The sequence below is a fragment of the Sebastes umbrosus genome, chromosome 6, assembly GCF_015220745.1.
Source record: "Sebastes umbrosus isolate fSebUmb1 chromosome 6, fSebUmb1.pri, whole genome shotgun sequence".
In the NCBI taxonomy this organism is placed as follows: Eukaryota; Metazoa; Chordata; class Actinopteri; order Perciformes; family Sebastidae; genus Sebastes; species Sebastes umbrosus.
The window spans coordinates 28,548,708-28,562,892 of record NC_051274.1 but is presented as its reverse complement, the minus strand read 5'-3'; the positions used below and the strand labels follow the sequence as shown (position 1 = coordinate 28,562,892).

Here is a 14,185-nt window from a genome sequence, read left to right as displayed (position 1 = left end):
GGGAGGCTGAAGCAGGAAAAGCCAACACTAGGATCAGCAGTGATTCATGGAGAGACCTTCGTCTGGTCAGCTAACATTACTGCCAAGCAGGTGAAATATAGAGTGATATTGTGGTTTTAGCTGACGTGTGTCGCCTCACTGTGTTGAGCGATGCTCGCTCATGTCTATGTAGCGAGCACAAGCGCAATCCCGACGTGTGTGTATGCATGCAGAGAGAGTGCATGAGAGAGAGAGAGAGAGAGAGAGAGTGAGAGAGAGGGGGAGGGGGAGGGAGAGGAAGAAGAGCGGGAAAGGAGTTAACGAGGTGATTCGCCCGTTTTGAGATGGAATTCAGAAGTTTGCAGAGAAAGTTTGTATTAAACATGTCTGAGTTTGTCAACTAGAGAATCTTGGAGTGAAGTGACCGCTAAGTTTTTGGTCCCTACGATCACAAGCAGCGAACCAGGCCTGCAACGATTTGATTTGATATTGTGCCGGCTTACTGTAGTATGTGAATATTGGTGTGTGCACAGTGTGTGTTTGATCAATAAGATAAGTTACGGGAAAATCTACTGTGGCTATGGTTTGAATACACAGTGTGATGGATGTTAAGTAGAAACACTTGTTTAAGAAACAAAAGGGAAAACCACACTTAAGCTTTAGGTTAATATTGTTTTATTTATTTTTTATGACAATTAAAGTAAGAAATTACTTCTTTCTATAATAAAACGGTTTCTGGGTGTGTTTATTATTTCAGAGGTTAAAGGGTATATAGCCTAAATAGACTGTGGTGCTTATACATTGTGCTAAAGGGTTAGTACGCTCAATTATTTCTATAGTGAGTAAATCAGAGTTACCCTACAGAAGTTAATAGGGGGAAATAACTCAGAGCCTCATCTAAATACATAGAGGGTAGACGGGCTACACTCATTTAAACAAACTCAATAAAATATTTGGAAAACTCAAAAACATTATACAAATAAAGTATGACAAATAAAATGATTTCATAATTCAAGCAAAATAGCAATGATAAATAATGTTGAAAATCTGCTTCTCTTAACTTTCATTACAAAATGCAACTTGGTCTGACTTATTGAACAACTGGACTCATTTCCTGATCTATTGCTCAGAGTTTAGAGGACGAATAAGACAGAAGACAGATGGGACATGTCAGAATAATCAAGGTGATTTACACCCTCAGAGAAATGGTCAGCTCTGTTTCATCAGCATCATCAGAAGTGATAAAAATATATTTACAGTTATTACACGGCTGTGTGGAATACTCAATTCTGATTGGTCAATCACAGCGTTCTGGGGTCTGTAATTTCTGTATAGCAAACCGTTGCTATGTACAACAGACCGTTGCTATGGGCGCAGCTCTGATGTCGGACTCTGACGGACCGTTTTTGTGTCAAAATATTGATTTATTCAGTAAGTAGCCGTGTAATAAGCGGGATAATGTACAGCCAGCAGGTCATTGTTGTGAAAGAATCCCCTTCAGGACTTTGCATCGGGGTGCAGCAACACCCTGTCTGGGATTCTTTCACAACAATGACCCGCTGGCTGTACATTATCCCTTACATAATATCTGCCAACAGTAAAGCAACAAAATGGAACCTTGCAGAACATTATAAGCTGCACAAAATCCAGATATAAACATTAACATTTGTTTGCTGTCAGTGTAGAGTAGGTTTGGTCCTGATCTGTGCTGGCTGGTTGGAGGGTCTGGTAGATGGACTCTTCACATGTGGAGACTGGAGCCAAGTTCTCATAGGTGACAGATGCCTGAAACAGGAAAAGCATCAAACCTGAAATACAGCAGTAGCCAGAGTAACAGGAGCTCAGCGGTGCTGCAGCGCAGTTGGTATGAGAAAAATAAAGCGTTTTTTGAACATTAAAGCTTGTAAATTAATCATGTGCAGCACAAAACAACATCCAGACACAAAGTCAGGTTCACTGGATGGCCAACATGTTGAAACTGTGGAAAACTTTAAATACCTCGGTACAGTTCTGGACTCCCAGGTGAGCTTCTCAGAAAATACAGAGTATATTTTCAAGAGATGCTCACAGCGACTTTATCTTCTAAGGAAACTTAGTGGCCTCGGTGTCAGTCAGCAGATTTTAGAATTAGTGCATAAAACTATTGTTGAGAGTGTTTTAACCTTTCACCTTCCTGCCTGGTACGGTCACCTAAACTGTAGATATAAGAATAAACTCTCTAGGATTGTGTCAGTAGCAAGCAAAGTAGTTGGTAAACCCCAAAAGTCCTTGACTCAACTTTTTACAGCAAGGACGAGGAAGAAAACGAAGAGCATCCTGGCAGATAGCTCCCATCCTCTCTTCAGCCAGGCGCTATAGAGTCCCTCTGGCAACTAAAAATGTATTTAAAAAGTCCGTCATCCCATCTAGTGCCATCAATATTCTTACCTCAACAAAGTGACTGAGCAGATCTGAGCCACAGGCACTGACATGAACTGTTTTAATGTGTAACATGACCTGTCTCTGTATCTGTTTTGTACTAGCTGCTGTCTGCTTTATAATGTTGTTTCTTGTGTTTGGTGAGCCGAAGACAAATTTCCACCCTGGTGGACAATAAATGAAATGAAATTCGTCTGAAATTGCAAAAATAAAAAGGGTAATTAAACACCATACAGCAATCAAAGAAAAGTCACCTCCATGTGTATGTCGTCTGCATTTCCTCCGGTGTTCACAGCAAAGTTCCTTCTTGCCTTCCATTTGTAGAGGAGCAGCAGAAAAACAGCCAGCAGCACAAAAACACAAGTCACACCGACAACCAGAGGCAGGAAGTAACCTGGGTGAGGGACATGGGAGCAGGGTTAGTGTAGTAAACTAAAACCTAAATGAAAATATGCAGTGATATATAGTCGTAAAACTACTACTAAATAAAAAAGATATCCTTTAAAGGTGCTATTGATAACATTGATAACATTCAGCCACTAGATGTCACAGTCTCCCTCCCTCGTTCCATTGCATTCACTTCGTTGTTGCCAAGCATTTACCGTCAAACTCAGCCATTTATTTGTTTTTTTACCGGCAGCAGGACAAACAGTCTATGAACTGTACCTGTAACCTGGTCGGTGGTTTCAGGGGAAACTGATGGTGTGAAACTACCTGAACTGGAGCTTTGACTCTGAGTTGTTGTTGGTGTTGGTGTGGAGGCTGATGGGACTGATGCTGAAAAGGATCAGAGAGTCCAGTTTGGGTTTGAAGTGGTTGGAGCAGCGATCAATGAAAACACAATGAAACAATCAGACACTGAATCAATACTGATACACAGAAATCCTGATGATAACAATAGGATGCTGTTGATAGATAGACAGATAAATAAATACCTAGATAATCCCTAATATATATATTAATAAAACCTAGTGGCCTTGGGTTATAGGTGCGCCTCCACCTGGTTCTTTTGGCCAAACACCCAAACCAGCAGTCTTTTTTTTTGCACAAATCATATAATCAAATAACCAAGTTTCTAAGTTTGAAAAACAAATATATTTAGTTTCTTCAACCTAAAAAAACAAAAAGAAATAACTGGTCATATTTTAATTTCCAAGCATTTACCGTCAAACTCAGTCATTTATCCGTTTTTTTCCACACTAACTGACGACCCAGTGACACCACATGATACCATCGTGGTGTTACTATGAGCTCACAAGCCTTGTTAGAAGTCGGAACCAGACGGTGGAAGCATAGCTCTGCTGCTGGGTGCTGATGTTGTAATGGAACAAACTTTCACTTCTTATCAATATACGTTCTTTGATTCAGGTTTTAAAACCTTTATGAGGAGGGAACTGCATTCAAAATAATTGTTAAACCTCAAGGATACACACAGTGTGTTTTGGTGAGTAGCACTGAATGTAAACATAAACTATTTTTACAAGAAAACTCCACATGGCACTTTTAATAAAATGAGAAAATCTTCCTTTGATATGATAAAATATCAAAGATGTGGGTCTACTTGTTTCTTGACTTGTCATGTGTTCATATCACATGTAAGAAAATGTCTTGTATATCTTTAATTAAACCTGAGTTTTACTGTAAAACTTTACTCTTCTACGTACTGACCTGTCTTATGTGCTGAAACAGAGAGTGGATATTTTTATTATTCTTATCGTACAGTGTTGTTATTCTTAATTTGACATTTTTAAGAACATTTGTTTTGTTTGAAGATGAAGTTGAGACACTGACCGGCAGGAGGACAAACAGTCTATGAACTGTACCTGTAAGCTGGTCGGTGGTTTCAGGGGAAACTGATGATGTGAAACTTCCTGAACTGGAGCTTTGACTCTGAGTTGTTGTTGGTGTTGGTGTGGAGGCTGATGGGACTGATGCTGAAAAGGATCAGAAAGTCCAGTTTGGGTTTGAAGTCGTTGGAGCAGCGATCAATGAAAACACAATGAAACAATCAGACACTGAATCAATACTGATACACAGAAATCCTGATGATAAAATTTGGATGCTGTTGATAGATAGACAGATAAATAAATCCTTATATAATCGCTAATATATATATAAATAAGACCTAGTGGCTTAGGGGTTATAGGTGCGCCTCCACCTGGTTCTTTTGGCCAAACACCCAAACCAGCAATCTTTTTTTTTTGCACAAATCATATAATCAAATAACCAAGTTTCTAAGTTTCAAAACAAATATATTTAGTTTTTTTCATCCTAAAAAAAACCAAAAGAAATAACTGGTCATATTTTAATTTCCAAGCATTTACCGTCAAACTCAGCCATTTATCCGATTTTTTTCCACACTAACTGACGACCCAGTGATACCACATGATACCATGTTTTACTATTGGATCACCAGCCTTGTTAGAAGTGGGAACCAGACGGTGGAAGCATAGCTCTGCTGCTAGGTGCTGATGTTGTAATGGAACAAACTTTCACTTCTTATCAATATACGTTCTTTGATTCAGGTTTTAAAACCTTTATGAGGAGGGAACTGCATTCAAAATAATTGTTAAACCTCAAGGATACACACAGTGTGTTTTGGTGAGTAGCACTGAATGTAAACATAAACTATTTTTACAAGAAAACTCCACATGGCACTTTTAATAAAATGAGAAAATCTTCCTTTGATATGATAAAATATCAAAGATGTGGGTCTACTTGTTTCTTGACTTGTCATGTGTTCATATCACATGTAAGAAAATGTCTTGTATATCTTTAATTAAACCTGAGTTTTACTGTAAAACTTTACTCTTCTACGTACTGACCTGTCTTATGTGCTGAAACAGAGAGTGGATATTTTTATTATTCTTATCGTACAGTGTTGTTATTCTTAATTTGACATTTTTAAGAACATTTGTTTTGTTTGAAGATGAAGTTGAGACACTGACCGGCAGGAGGACAAACAGTCTATGAACTGTACCTGTAAGCTGGTCGGTGGTTTCAGGGGAAACTGATGGTGTGAAACTTCCTGAACTGGAGCTTTGACTCTGAGTTGTTGTTGGTGTTGGTGTGGAGGCTGATGGGACTGATGCTGAAAAGGATCAGAAAGTCCAGTTTGGGTTTGAAGTCGTTGGAGCAGCGATCAATGAAAACACAATGAAACAATCAGACACTGAATCAATACTGATACACAGAAATCCTGATGATAAAATTTGGATGCTGTTGATAGATAGACAGATAAATAAATCCTTATATAATCGCTAATATATATATAAATAAGACCTAGTGGCTTAGGGGTTATAGGTGCGCCTCCACCTGGTTCTTTTGGCCAAACACCCAAACCAGCAATCTTTTTTTTTTGCACAAATCATATAATCAAATAACCAAGTTTCTAAGTTTCAAAACAAATATATTTAGTTTTTTTCATCCTAAAAAAAAACAAAAGAAATAACTGGTCATATTTTAATTTCCAAGCATTTACCGTCAAACTCAGCCATTTATCCGATTTTTTTCCACACTAACTGACGACCTAGTGATACCACATGATACCATGTTTTACTATTGGATCACCAGCCTTGTTAGAAGTGGGAACCAGACGGTGGAAGCATAGCTCTGCTGCTGGGTGCTGATGTTGTAATGGAACAAACTTTCACTTCTTATCAATATACGTTCTTTGATTCAGGTTTTAAAACCTTTATGAGAAGGGAACTGCATTCAAAACAATTGTTAAACCTCAAGGATACACACAGTGTGTTTTGGTGAGTAGCACTGAATGTAAACAGAAACTTTGTTGACAAGAAAACTCCACATGGCACCTTTAATAAAATGAGAAAATCTTCCTGTTATGATAAAATATCCAAGACTTTGGTCTAGATGTTTCTTGACTTGTCATGTGTTCATATCACATGTAACATAATGTCTTGTATAATGTGTCGTATCTTTAATTAAACCTGAGTTTTACTGTAAAACGGTAATCTTCTACGTACTGACCTGTCTTATGTGCTGAAACAGAAAATGGATATTTTTATTATTCTTATTGGACAGTGTTGTTATGCTTAATTTGACATTTTTAAGAACATTTGTTTTGTTGAAGATGAAATTGAGACACTGACCGGCAGGAGGACAAACAGTCTATGAACTGTACCTGTAAGCTGGTCGGTGGTTTCAGGGGAAACTGATGGTGTGAAACTTCCTGAACTGGAGCTTTGACTCTGAGTTGTTGTTGGTGTTGGTGTGGAGGCTGATGGGACTGATGCTGAAAAGGATCAGAGAGTCCAGTTTGGGTTTGAAGTGGTTGGAGCAGTGATAAATGAAAACTCAATGAAACAATCAGACACTGAATCAATACTGATACACAGAAATCCTGATGATAAAAAAAACGAAAAGAAACAATTGGTCAAATTTTAATTTCTGCTGCTGTAAGGTCATTTAGAAAGGGTTCTTTTTGAAGAAAAAAAGACAGAAAAGATGTTTCACATTATCCATTTTGGTGGGATTTTAAATGACAATAAATCTGTTTTTCATTATCAGTTTGTGTACTGAACTGAAGGTACTGTATGTGGATTATGAAGAAACATTTCAATAAAACAAACTCACCATCTGTGACAATGACGAAACGATCCATGTATGAATCTGGAGACGAAGCTCTGCCGTAACCACACCTGTACCATCCTGTATCTGACTTGGTCAAATGTTTGATGGTCATATGCAGTCCAAATACAGATCCTTTTACATATGTAATGCTGTATCTGCCACTCTGAGCTTGGTTGCCTTCTGTTTCGATGAGAATGTCTTCTTGTTTTTTACATTTGTTCTTACAGAAGAACTTCTGCTTTCCGTAGACGGTATTGCTGCATCCCCAAGTGAGTTCTTCTCCTTCAGTTTCTGTATGGAAGAAACCTGATTGCCCAGCCAACAGTGGTCCTGAAAAGATGAACAATCAAAGTTACCATCTGAACTTCTGCAGTCTGATCACAATATTTCTTGCTTCACATTGACACAGATCCACAGAGACACACTGGGAGCTGCCCAGTTCAGCCACAGTCCGTGACTAGTGGGGTAATCATTTGCTACATTAATATATTTAGAGTTCATACATCACAAATAAGTAAGTAAGTAAAGTTTATTTATTTAGCACCTTTCACAGATACAAAATCACAAAGTGCTTTACATTAATAAAAATAATACATCAAGTCAATATTAAAAGTAGCGATGACAAGCGCAGTGCTGTCAAGCTAAAATCACAACAAAACACACAAATGAGGACAGAGACACATAAACAAGTCAAAAGTTCCGAACACAGTCAATAAAAGGCCAATAAAAGCAATTAGTAAAGTGGAGCAGTTATTCTGACAGATTAAAGGGACTATTTGTAACTTTGTACGCGCATAAATGTAGCGGGTCGTCATACATGCGCTTTCGCATATGCGCGCTCGCGTGTGGCTGGAGCCTCGTCTCCGCTGCATGCTCTCCTTCACTCAGAATGCGCGCGCGTCCTCGCTGTCTCGCTCCACCTCTAGACGTGAACGCGCGCTCACTCCACACTGCAGTAGAGTTTAGCTCTGAGAATATCTAGTGAATGCACAGGGGATGTTTGTGCAGAAATAAATTCTGCAGTTCCTCCAGACCAACAGAGCTTTCCCGTGTCTTGTGAAGTGACGGAGCTACGTTACCTTCTCGTTACCGACCGGGTGCCGGTGTCTCCTCTGCTCTCTCCGGCTGCGGGTGGAGAGAGCAGAGGAGACATGCTGCAGAGCACCGCTGCAGAGCCCCGCTGCTTCAGCCTGCACTTAGGTTGGAAAAGCCAACACTAGGATCAGATCTAAATCATGTTCATGGAGAGACCTTCGTCTGGTCAGCTAACATTACTGCCAAGCAGCTGAAATATAGAGTGATATTGTGGTTTTAGCTGACTTGTGTCGCCTCACTGTTTTGAGTGATGCTCGTTCAGGTATATTTAGAGCGAGCAAGCGCGAGCCCGACGCTGACTTTCGTTGATTTCACGGCCACAGGTGTCGCTGTTAAGAAGCATTTCTGAAAGTTACAAATAGTCCCTTTAACAAAAGCCTGTCTGAATAAAGACGTTTTCAGCTGCTTCATAAAAAAGTCACAGGAGTCTAGAGATCGCAGCGATAGGGGGATGGCATTCCATAAATTGGGTGCGACAGCTTGAAAGGCACGGTCACCTCTGGTTTTATAGTGGGTTTGGGGGACTGCCAGTAGTTTTTGGTCAGAAGACCTAAGAGCCCGATTTGGTGTGTAAGGGAGGAGGAGGTCAGTAATATACTGGGGTGTTTGACCATGCAAGGCTCTAAAGGTTAGCACCAGTATTTTAAAATGGATGCAACATTTAATGGGAAGCCAGTGCAGAGAGGATGAAATAGGGGTGATATGTGATCTCTTGTTATTTCTAGTTAAAAGCCGAGCAGCTGCATTTTGGACTAAATAAAAATAATACTAACTAGAATGGCACTCGGAGAGCACAGACCTCCGCCATGGTGCCTCACTTTAAAAACAAATCACAGCTCACAGCTGGAGGTACCGTGAGGTGGTCGGCTTATTATTAACACGGTGTGTTTCGTGTAACGTATCGGCGGATGCCTCTCTCATTCAGCAGCCTTGTTATGTCTGTATAACGTTACACTACGTTGTCTCTCATCCCATCATCTACCGCTTTTTTCTTTCTCACCACGGACGGACAGCAGCTCCAGCAACGTGTCATCAACACGCGATCAACGCGTCATCAACTCGTCATCAACACGCGATCAACGCGTCATCAACTCGTCATCAACGCGTCATCAGTTACACTCCGCATGTGTTATACTCTGTGGTCTTAATGCTCAGGCTGATCGGAATCCTTATAAAAATTCCTGAATCCGGATCATGATCCGGATCGCCACCAAAATCTAATGGATTTTTCATTGTGCCAAACCCCACCCCTTCAAATTCATCGCAAACTTTTGGAGTAATCCTGCTAACAGACAGACAGACAAACCAATGCCGGTGAAAAAAAATCCTCCTTCAAGGCCTTTGTTAATAATTGAAATTGAAATTGAAATAACTCACATTCTTCCCACAATTTCATTTGATTTCATTCTTTCCTCACTAAATATGATGAACACACTAAATATATCAGGTTAAAAGACTTTCAGTAAAAACTCACCATCTGAAACTCTGACCTCAAAGTCAGAGTATGAGTCTGGAACCAAAGTTTTGCCCAAACCATACCTGTACCGTCCTGCATCAGACTTGGTCAGATGTGTGATGGTCACAGTCAGAAATCCTCCTCCTGAAGATCTGTTACTGTATTCAGTGCTGAATCTGCCACTCTGAGCTCTGACATCATCTGTTTTAATAAGAATATCTTCTGCTTTACATTCGTTCTTACAGAAGAACTTCCTGCTTCCATATGAAGAGAAGTGGCAATCAAGTGAACCATTTCCTCCTTCAGCTCCTGTGTAAATGTTGAGTTTTGCGCTGACGAGCCGAGTGTTTCCACCACACAGTGCTGTTGAAAATAAGAACAGAGAACACTGATGGTCAGTTCTTTCTGTTATGAGGACTTTCTTATTTGTTTGGTTGTTTTGCCTGACCTGACTCTCGGACGCCCCTGCTCACTTCAGCAGGCCATGTTCTCTCCTCTATAAGGCCTAGGCCACACCGTCTATCTTTACTTGTGTGTGACGGCTCATGGTACAGACTCCGTCCTTTCCACACTTACCATTCATTGTCTATGGAAGCAGCCGTGCAATGCATTCTGGCAGCGTGGCGAGAGACGAAGTGTCACTTTGGCCACTCCTCATTTGCATAAAGTTGAGGTCTAGTTTACTTTATGCTAATCAGGGGCGTAAAGTGCGACTCGCTGTCACTGGAAACTCCCTAGAAACTTTTAAACTAACTGTTGTCGATCTAAAACACAGACAGATTTAGCAACTGCATGGCTTATTTCTATAAATGTTTTCAGAAACACATTTTGGTGAACTATTTTTGTGATATAAGAGAAGAAAGAGTCGCCATGTTGGTTCTGGTTTTAAAGTTGGGAGCTGCAGCCCAAGAGGGAAAGTTTTTGTCCAATCAGGTGCCGAGTGCCTTGTGTCTAGTGGCAGCCCATCAAGCGTCCAATGCTGGGAAGCGAGGCGATCCCTCGTGATAAAAAAACGCCCCTGTGGACACGTACCATCACTGAACTGCTGCTGCTCGCACGCGTGTGGCGTCCACACAGACAGCGTTGCTTGAGTTTGTCTTTGATAATGGCACAATATTTATTTTAGACAGAAAAAGGTTAAGAATTTGAAACAGAGTTAAAGTGTTAAAGGGTTAAAAATAAATATATCTTTTTCATGTGTCTGACATATTCTACAGATTAAGGCCCTGTTCAGACCTGGTATTAACATGCATCCTCAGTGATCGCATCACAAGTGGACAGCTTTAAGTACAGGTGTGAACGCACACAAGACGCATTGAGGACGCATTGAGATCGGATCTTTCAGACCACATTCAGAGGTAGTCTGGGACACATATGACCACATTCTTTTAGCAGTGTGTATGTGAATGCGTCCTGGCTGCATTAAGGACCGCCTACTCATCTGATGTCCAGCTGGGATCCGCGGGAAAACTTGGCATGTCCATTTTCAAAGGGGTCCCTTGACCTCTGACCTCAAGATATGTGAATGAAAATGGGTTCTATGGGTACCCACGAGTCTCCCCTTTACATACATGCCCACTTTATGATAATCACATGCAGTTTTGGGGCAAGTCATAGTCAAGTCAGCACACTGACACACTGACAGCTGTTGTTGCCTGTTGGGCTGCAGTTTACCATGTTATGATTTGAGCATATTTTTCATGCTAAATGCAGTACCTGTGAGGGTTTCTGGACAATATTTGTCATTGTTTTGTGTTGTTAATTTATTTCCAGTAATAAATATATGCATAAATTTGCATACAACAGCATATTTGCCCACTCCCATGTTGATAAGAGTATTAAATACTTGACAAATCTCCCTTTAAGGTACATTTCTGAACAGAAAAAAAACGTGTGACTAATTTGCAATTATTTGTGATTAACTACGGACAATCATGCGATTATTGACAATTACATATTTTAATCGATTAAAAGCCCTAAACAGGACATCTGAATAAAGATACAGTAACTGAAAAACATTGAACATTTGGACCAGGGGTCCCCAACCTTTTTTCCTCTGAGAGCTAATTTAACAAAATGAAAGATGCTGTGAGCTGCTCATAGCACCAGGTTGAACATCGCCAATAGCAGAGATAATTCCTGTCTTACTTTTATTGTCCTTTAACATCCTTTAACATTTTCAGATCAGTCCTCACCTGAGAAGAAGCAGAAGGCCAGAACATGGTGGATATTCATTCTGAATTTGATCCTGATGGAGAAAAATCACTAATCTGCAGGAGAACTGTGTCTATCACTTCACTCCTTCCACTATCTGTCTGTCAGTCAGTCAGGAAGCTGCTAATTTAACATTTACTTCCTCTATCTCTCTCTTTATGCTTGAAGCTTTAGCTGCACCCACAATCTGATGATGATGATGATGATGATGATGATGATGATGATGATGATGATGATCCAACACAGTAACTGCAATAAAATACTAAATATACTTTTCTGCTGTTCAGTCACTGACAATCCATACACAACTTCTGTGGCTACAAACTTCTCTATTTTTTAGATGCATCTGACAAACCTCAAAACCAACATCATCATTACTGCAAACTGAATGTAGTCAACCGAGTCTGTCCCACACAATAAAAAGTAGAATAACAGGGCTATTTGTAAATTAAGAAACCCATGACAGGAACACTTGCATTCAAGATGTATAAAGGATTATTATACATACGCAGAATTAATCTGCCTCAAAAATACATGGGCTGACATTCGTTACCTTAATGCAGGAAACCCTTTTGTATGACCTTGGGAGCCTGAATTAGCAATGAACTGTTTAGCAGTTTTTAACCAAACCAAACAGACCTCCTCCTCTCAGAGACTTTAATGCATCTTTTTGTAGTAATTTTACACCTCTTTGAAGCCCTTTGTGTCTCTTTGTGATTGTTTTGAGTCTCTTCAAAACAGTTAATGGTAATTTTGTGTCCGTCAAAACAGTTGTGAATGTCTTTGCAGTTGTTTCTGGTCGTTTTGCATCTCTTTGCCGTCATTTCACGTCACTTTGCAGTCATTTTGCGTCTCTTTGAAGCCTTTGTGTCTCTGTGATTGTTTTGATTCTTTTAAGTCTCTTCAAAGCAGTTTTGTGTGTCACTGTGGTCACTTTGCGTCTCTTTGTATTGTTTTCTATTTCTTTATGGTTGATTTGCATCTCTTTGTTGTCATTTTGCGTCTCTTTGAAGCCCTTTGTGAGTCTTTGCGGTTGATTTGTGTCTTTTTGTGGTCATTTTGTGTCTCTTTGAAGCCCTTGAAGCAGTTTTGCGTATCTTTGCAGTTATTTGTGGTCTTTTTGCAGCACTTTGTTGTCATCTTGCATCTCTTTGGAGTCCTTTGTGTTTCATTGTGATTGTTTTGAGTCTTTACAGTTGTTTTGCATCTCTTTTGCAGTTTTTTTGTGTCTCTTTTGTGGTCATTTTGCCTCTCTCTGAAACACTTTTGCGTCTCTTTTTGTGGTTGTTTTGTCGTGACTGTCAACTATAAGCCTATTTGAATTTTGACCTCAACCAACGGGGCTTGAACCCTAATTAAAGCTGCAAGCTGTGATGAAGGGGCTCTCGCACGTCCTCTGTCCTCTGTCTAAACAACATAGACAGTGGACACATGTATTACCTTTTCTCTAGAACATGAGGTTCATGAAGAACATTATGTTGTTGTTACATATGACGTGTGGTACAGCAAACTTGTCATCTTGAAAGCCATGCAACCCAATTCAACATCTTGATTGTTTGAGAAAAGAGAGACAAATATATTGTGCCACACATAAAAGCACAGATTGCTTTTCTTTACTTAATTACTACCTATTTTAACATTGGATATAGTGTGTCAACATAGAGATGCCCACTGAAACCTGATTCTGAATTCTTTTATCGGTAGTTTTATATGTTTTGGGTCTGGGGGTGGAGACAGTGAACCGCTTGTTACTGTAAGTACCTTAAAAGATTCACAAGTAAAAAGCCAGTAAGAGTACTTTATGAAACCACCTGTTCAACAAGCATAAACATGTAGAAAAGGGATATTTACACATGCTTTACCCGCATCCACCGCTGCTATGTTTTACACAACCACAGTGTGCTGGTTAGACTAACAGCAAAGTGTTGCAAACAAGCTAAAACCAACGCTGCCTGTATGAAGCCAAACTGTTTCTTAGTTTGTAACAAATGTTAAAACTAGTCAAATTCTTAACTTAGCTACTGGCTGAGGCCTCCAGCACCGTCCCTCTACAGCGGTACCTGCAGGCACGTCTTCTTTCTAAACTTCACTCAGCATTTTAATGTCAGAATATTATTTATTTTATTGACATGTTAGATTTGTTTCCAGTGAGATATTATTGAGATTATATACTTATAGACTTTGCTGTTGTAAAAATTACCAGCCAATCCGTAGTCAACATTAAAAAAATATATTGTATGCTTGCATCAAGCAGAGAGTGAGAGTGTGCACGGAGGAGGTCACTGATCCTTTCACTGATAATTGCACCTATAACTTGCATTGATGATTTAACATGTTTTGTATGTAAATGAATAATTAGTTTCACAGAAAACATAAGCAGTTATCATAATATAAACTGAATTTCTCATATAATTTAAGCATGGTGTGCTT

The 14,185-nt window shown here is 39.7% G+C and overlaps 1 protein-coding gene across 1 annotated transcript; it reads right to left on the bottom strand.

Moving 5' to 3' along the window:
• Nucleotides 1-1,638: 1,638 nt before the first annotated feature.
• LOC119489198 (cell wall integrity and stress response component 2-like) lies at nucleotides 1,639-12,417 on the bottom strand. Its single transcript, XM_037771362.1, has 10 exons — nucleotides 12,309-12,417; nucleotides 11,690-11,736; nucleotides 9,560-9,904; nucleotides 6,994-7,320; nucleotides 6,542-6,652; nucleotides 5,378-5,488; nucleotides 4,221-4,331; nucleotides 3,064-3,174; nucleotides 2,652-2,791; nucleotides 1,639-1,764 (listed from the first exon to the last, which is right to left on the bottom strand). The coding sequence occupies exons 2-10, from the start codon at nucleotides 11,706-11,708 to the stop codon at nucleotides 1,639-1,641; spliced, it is 1,401 nt and encodes a 466-aa protein (XP_037627290.1). The 5' UTR covers nucleotides 11,709-11,736; nucleotides 12,309-12,417.
• Nucleotides 12,418-14,185: the final 1,768 nt, after the last annotated feature.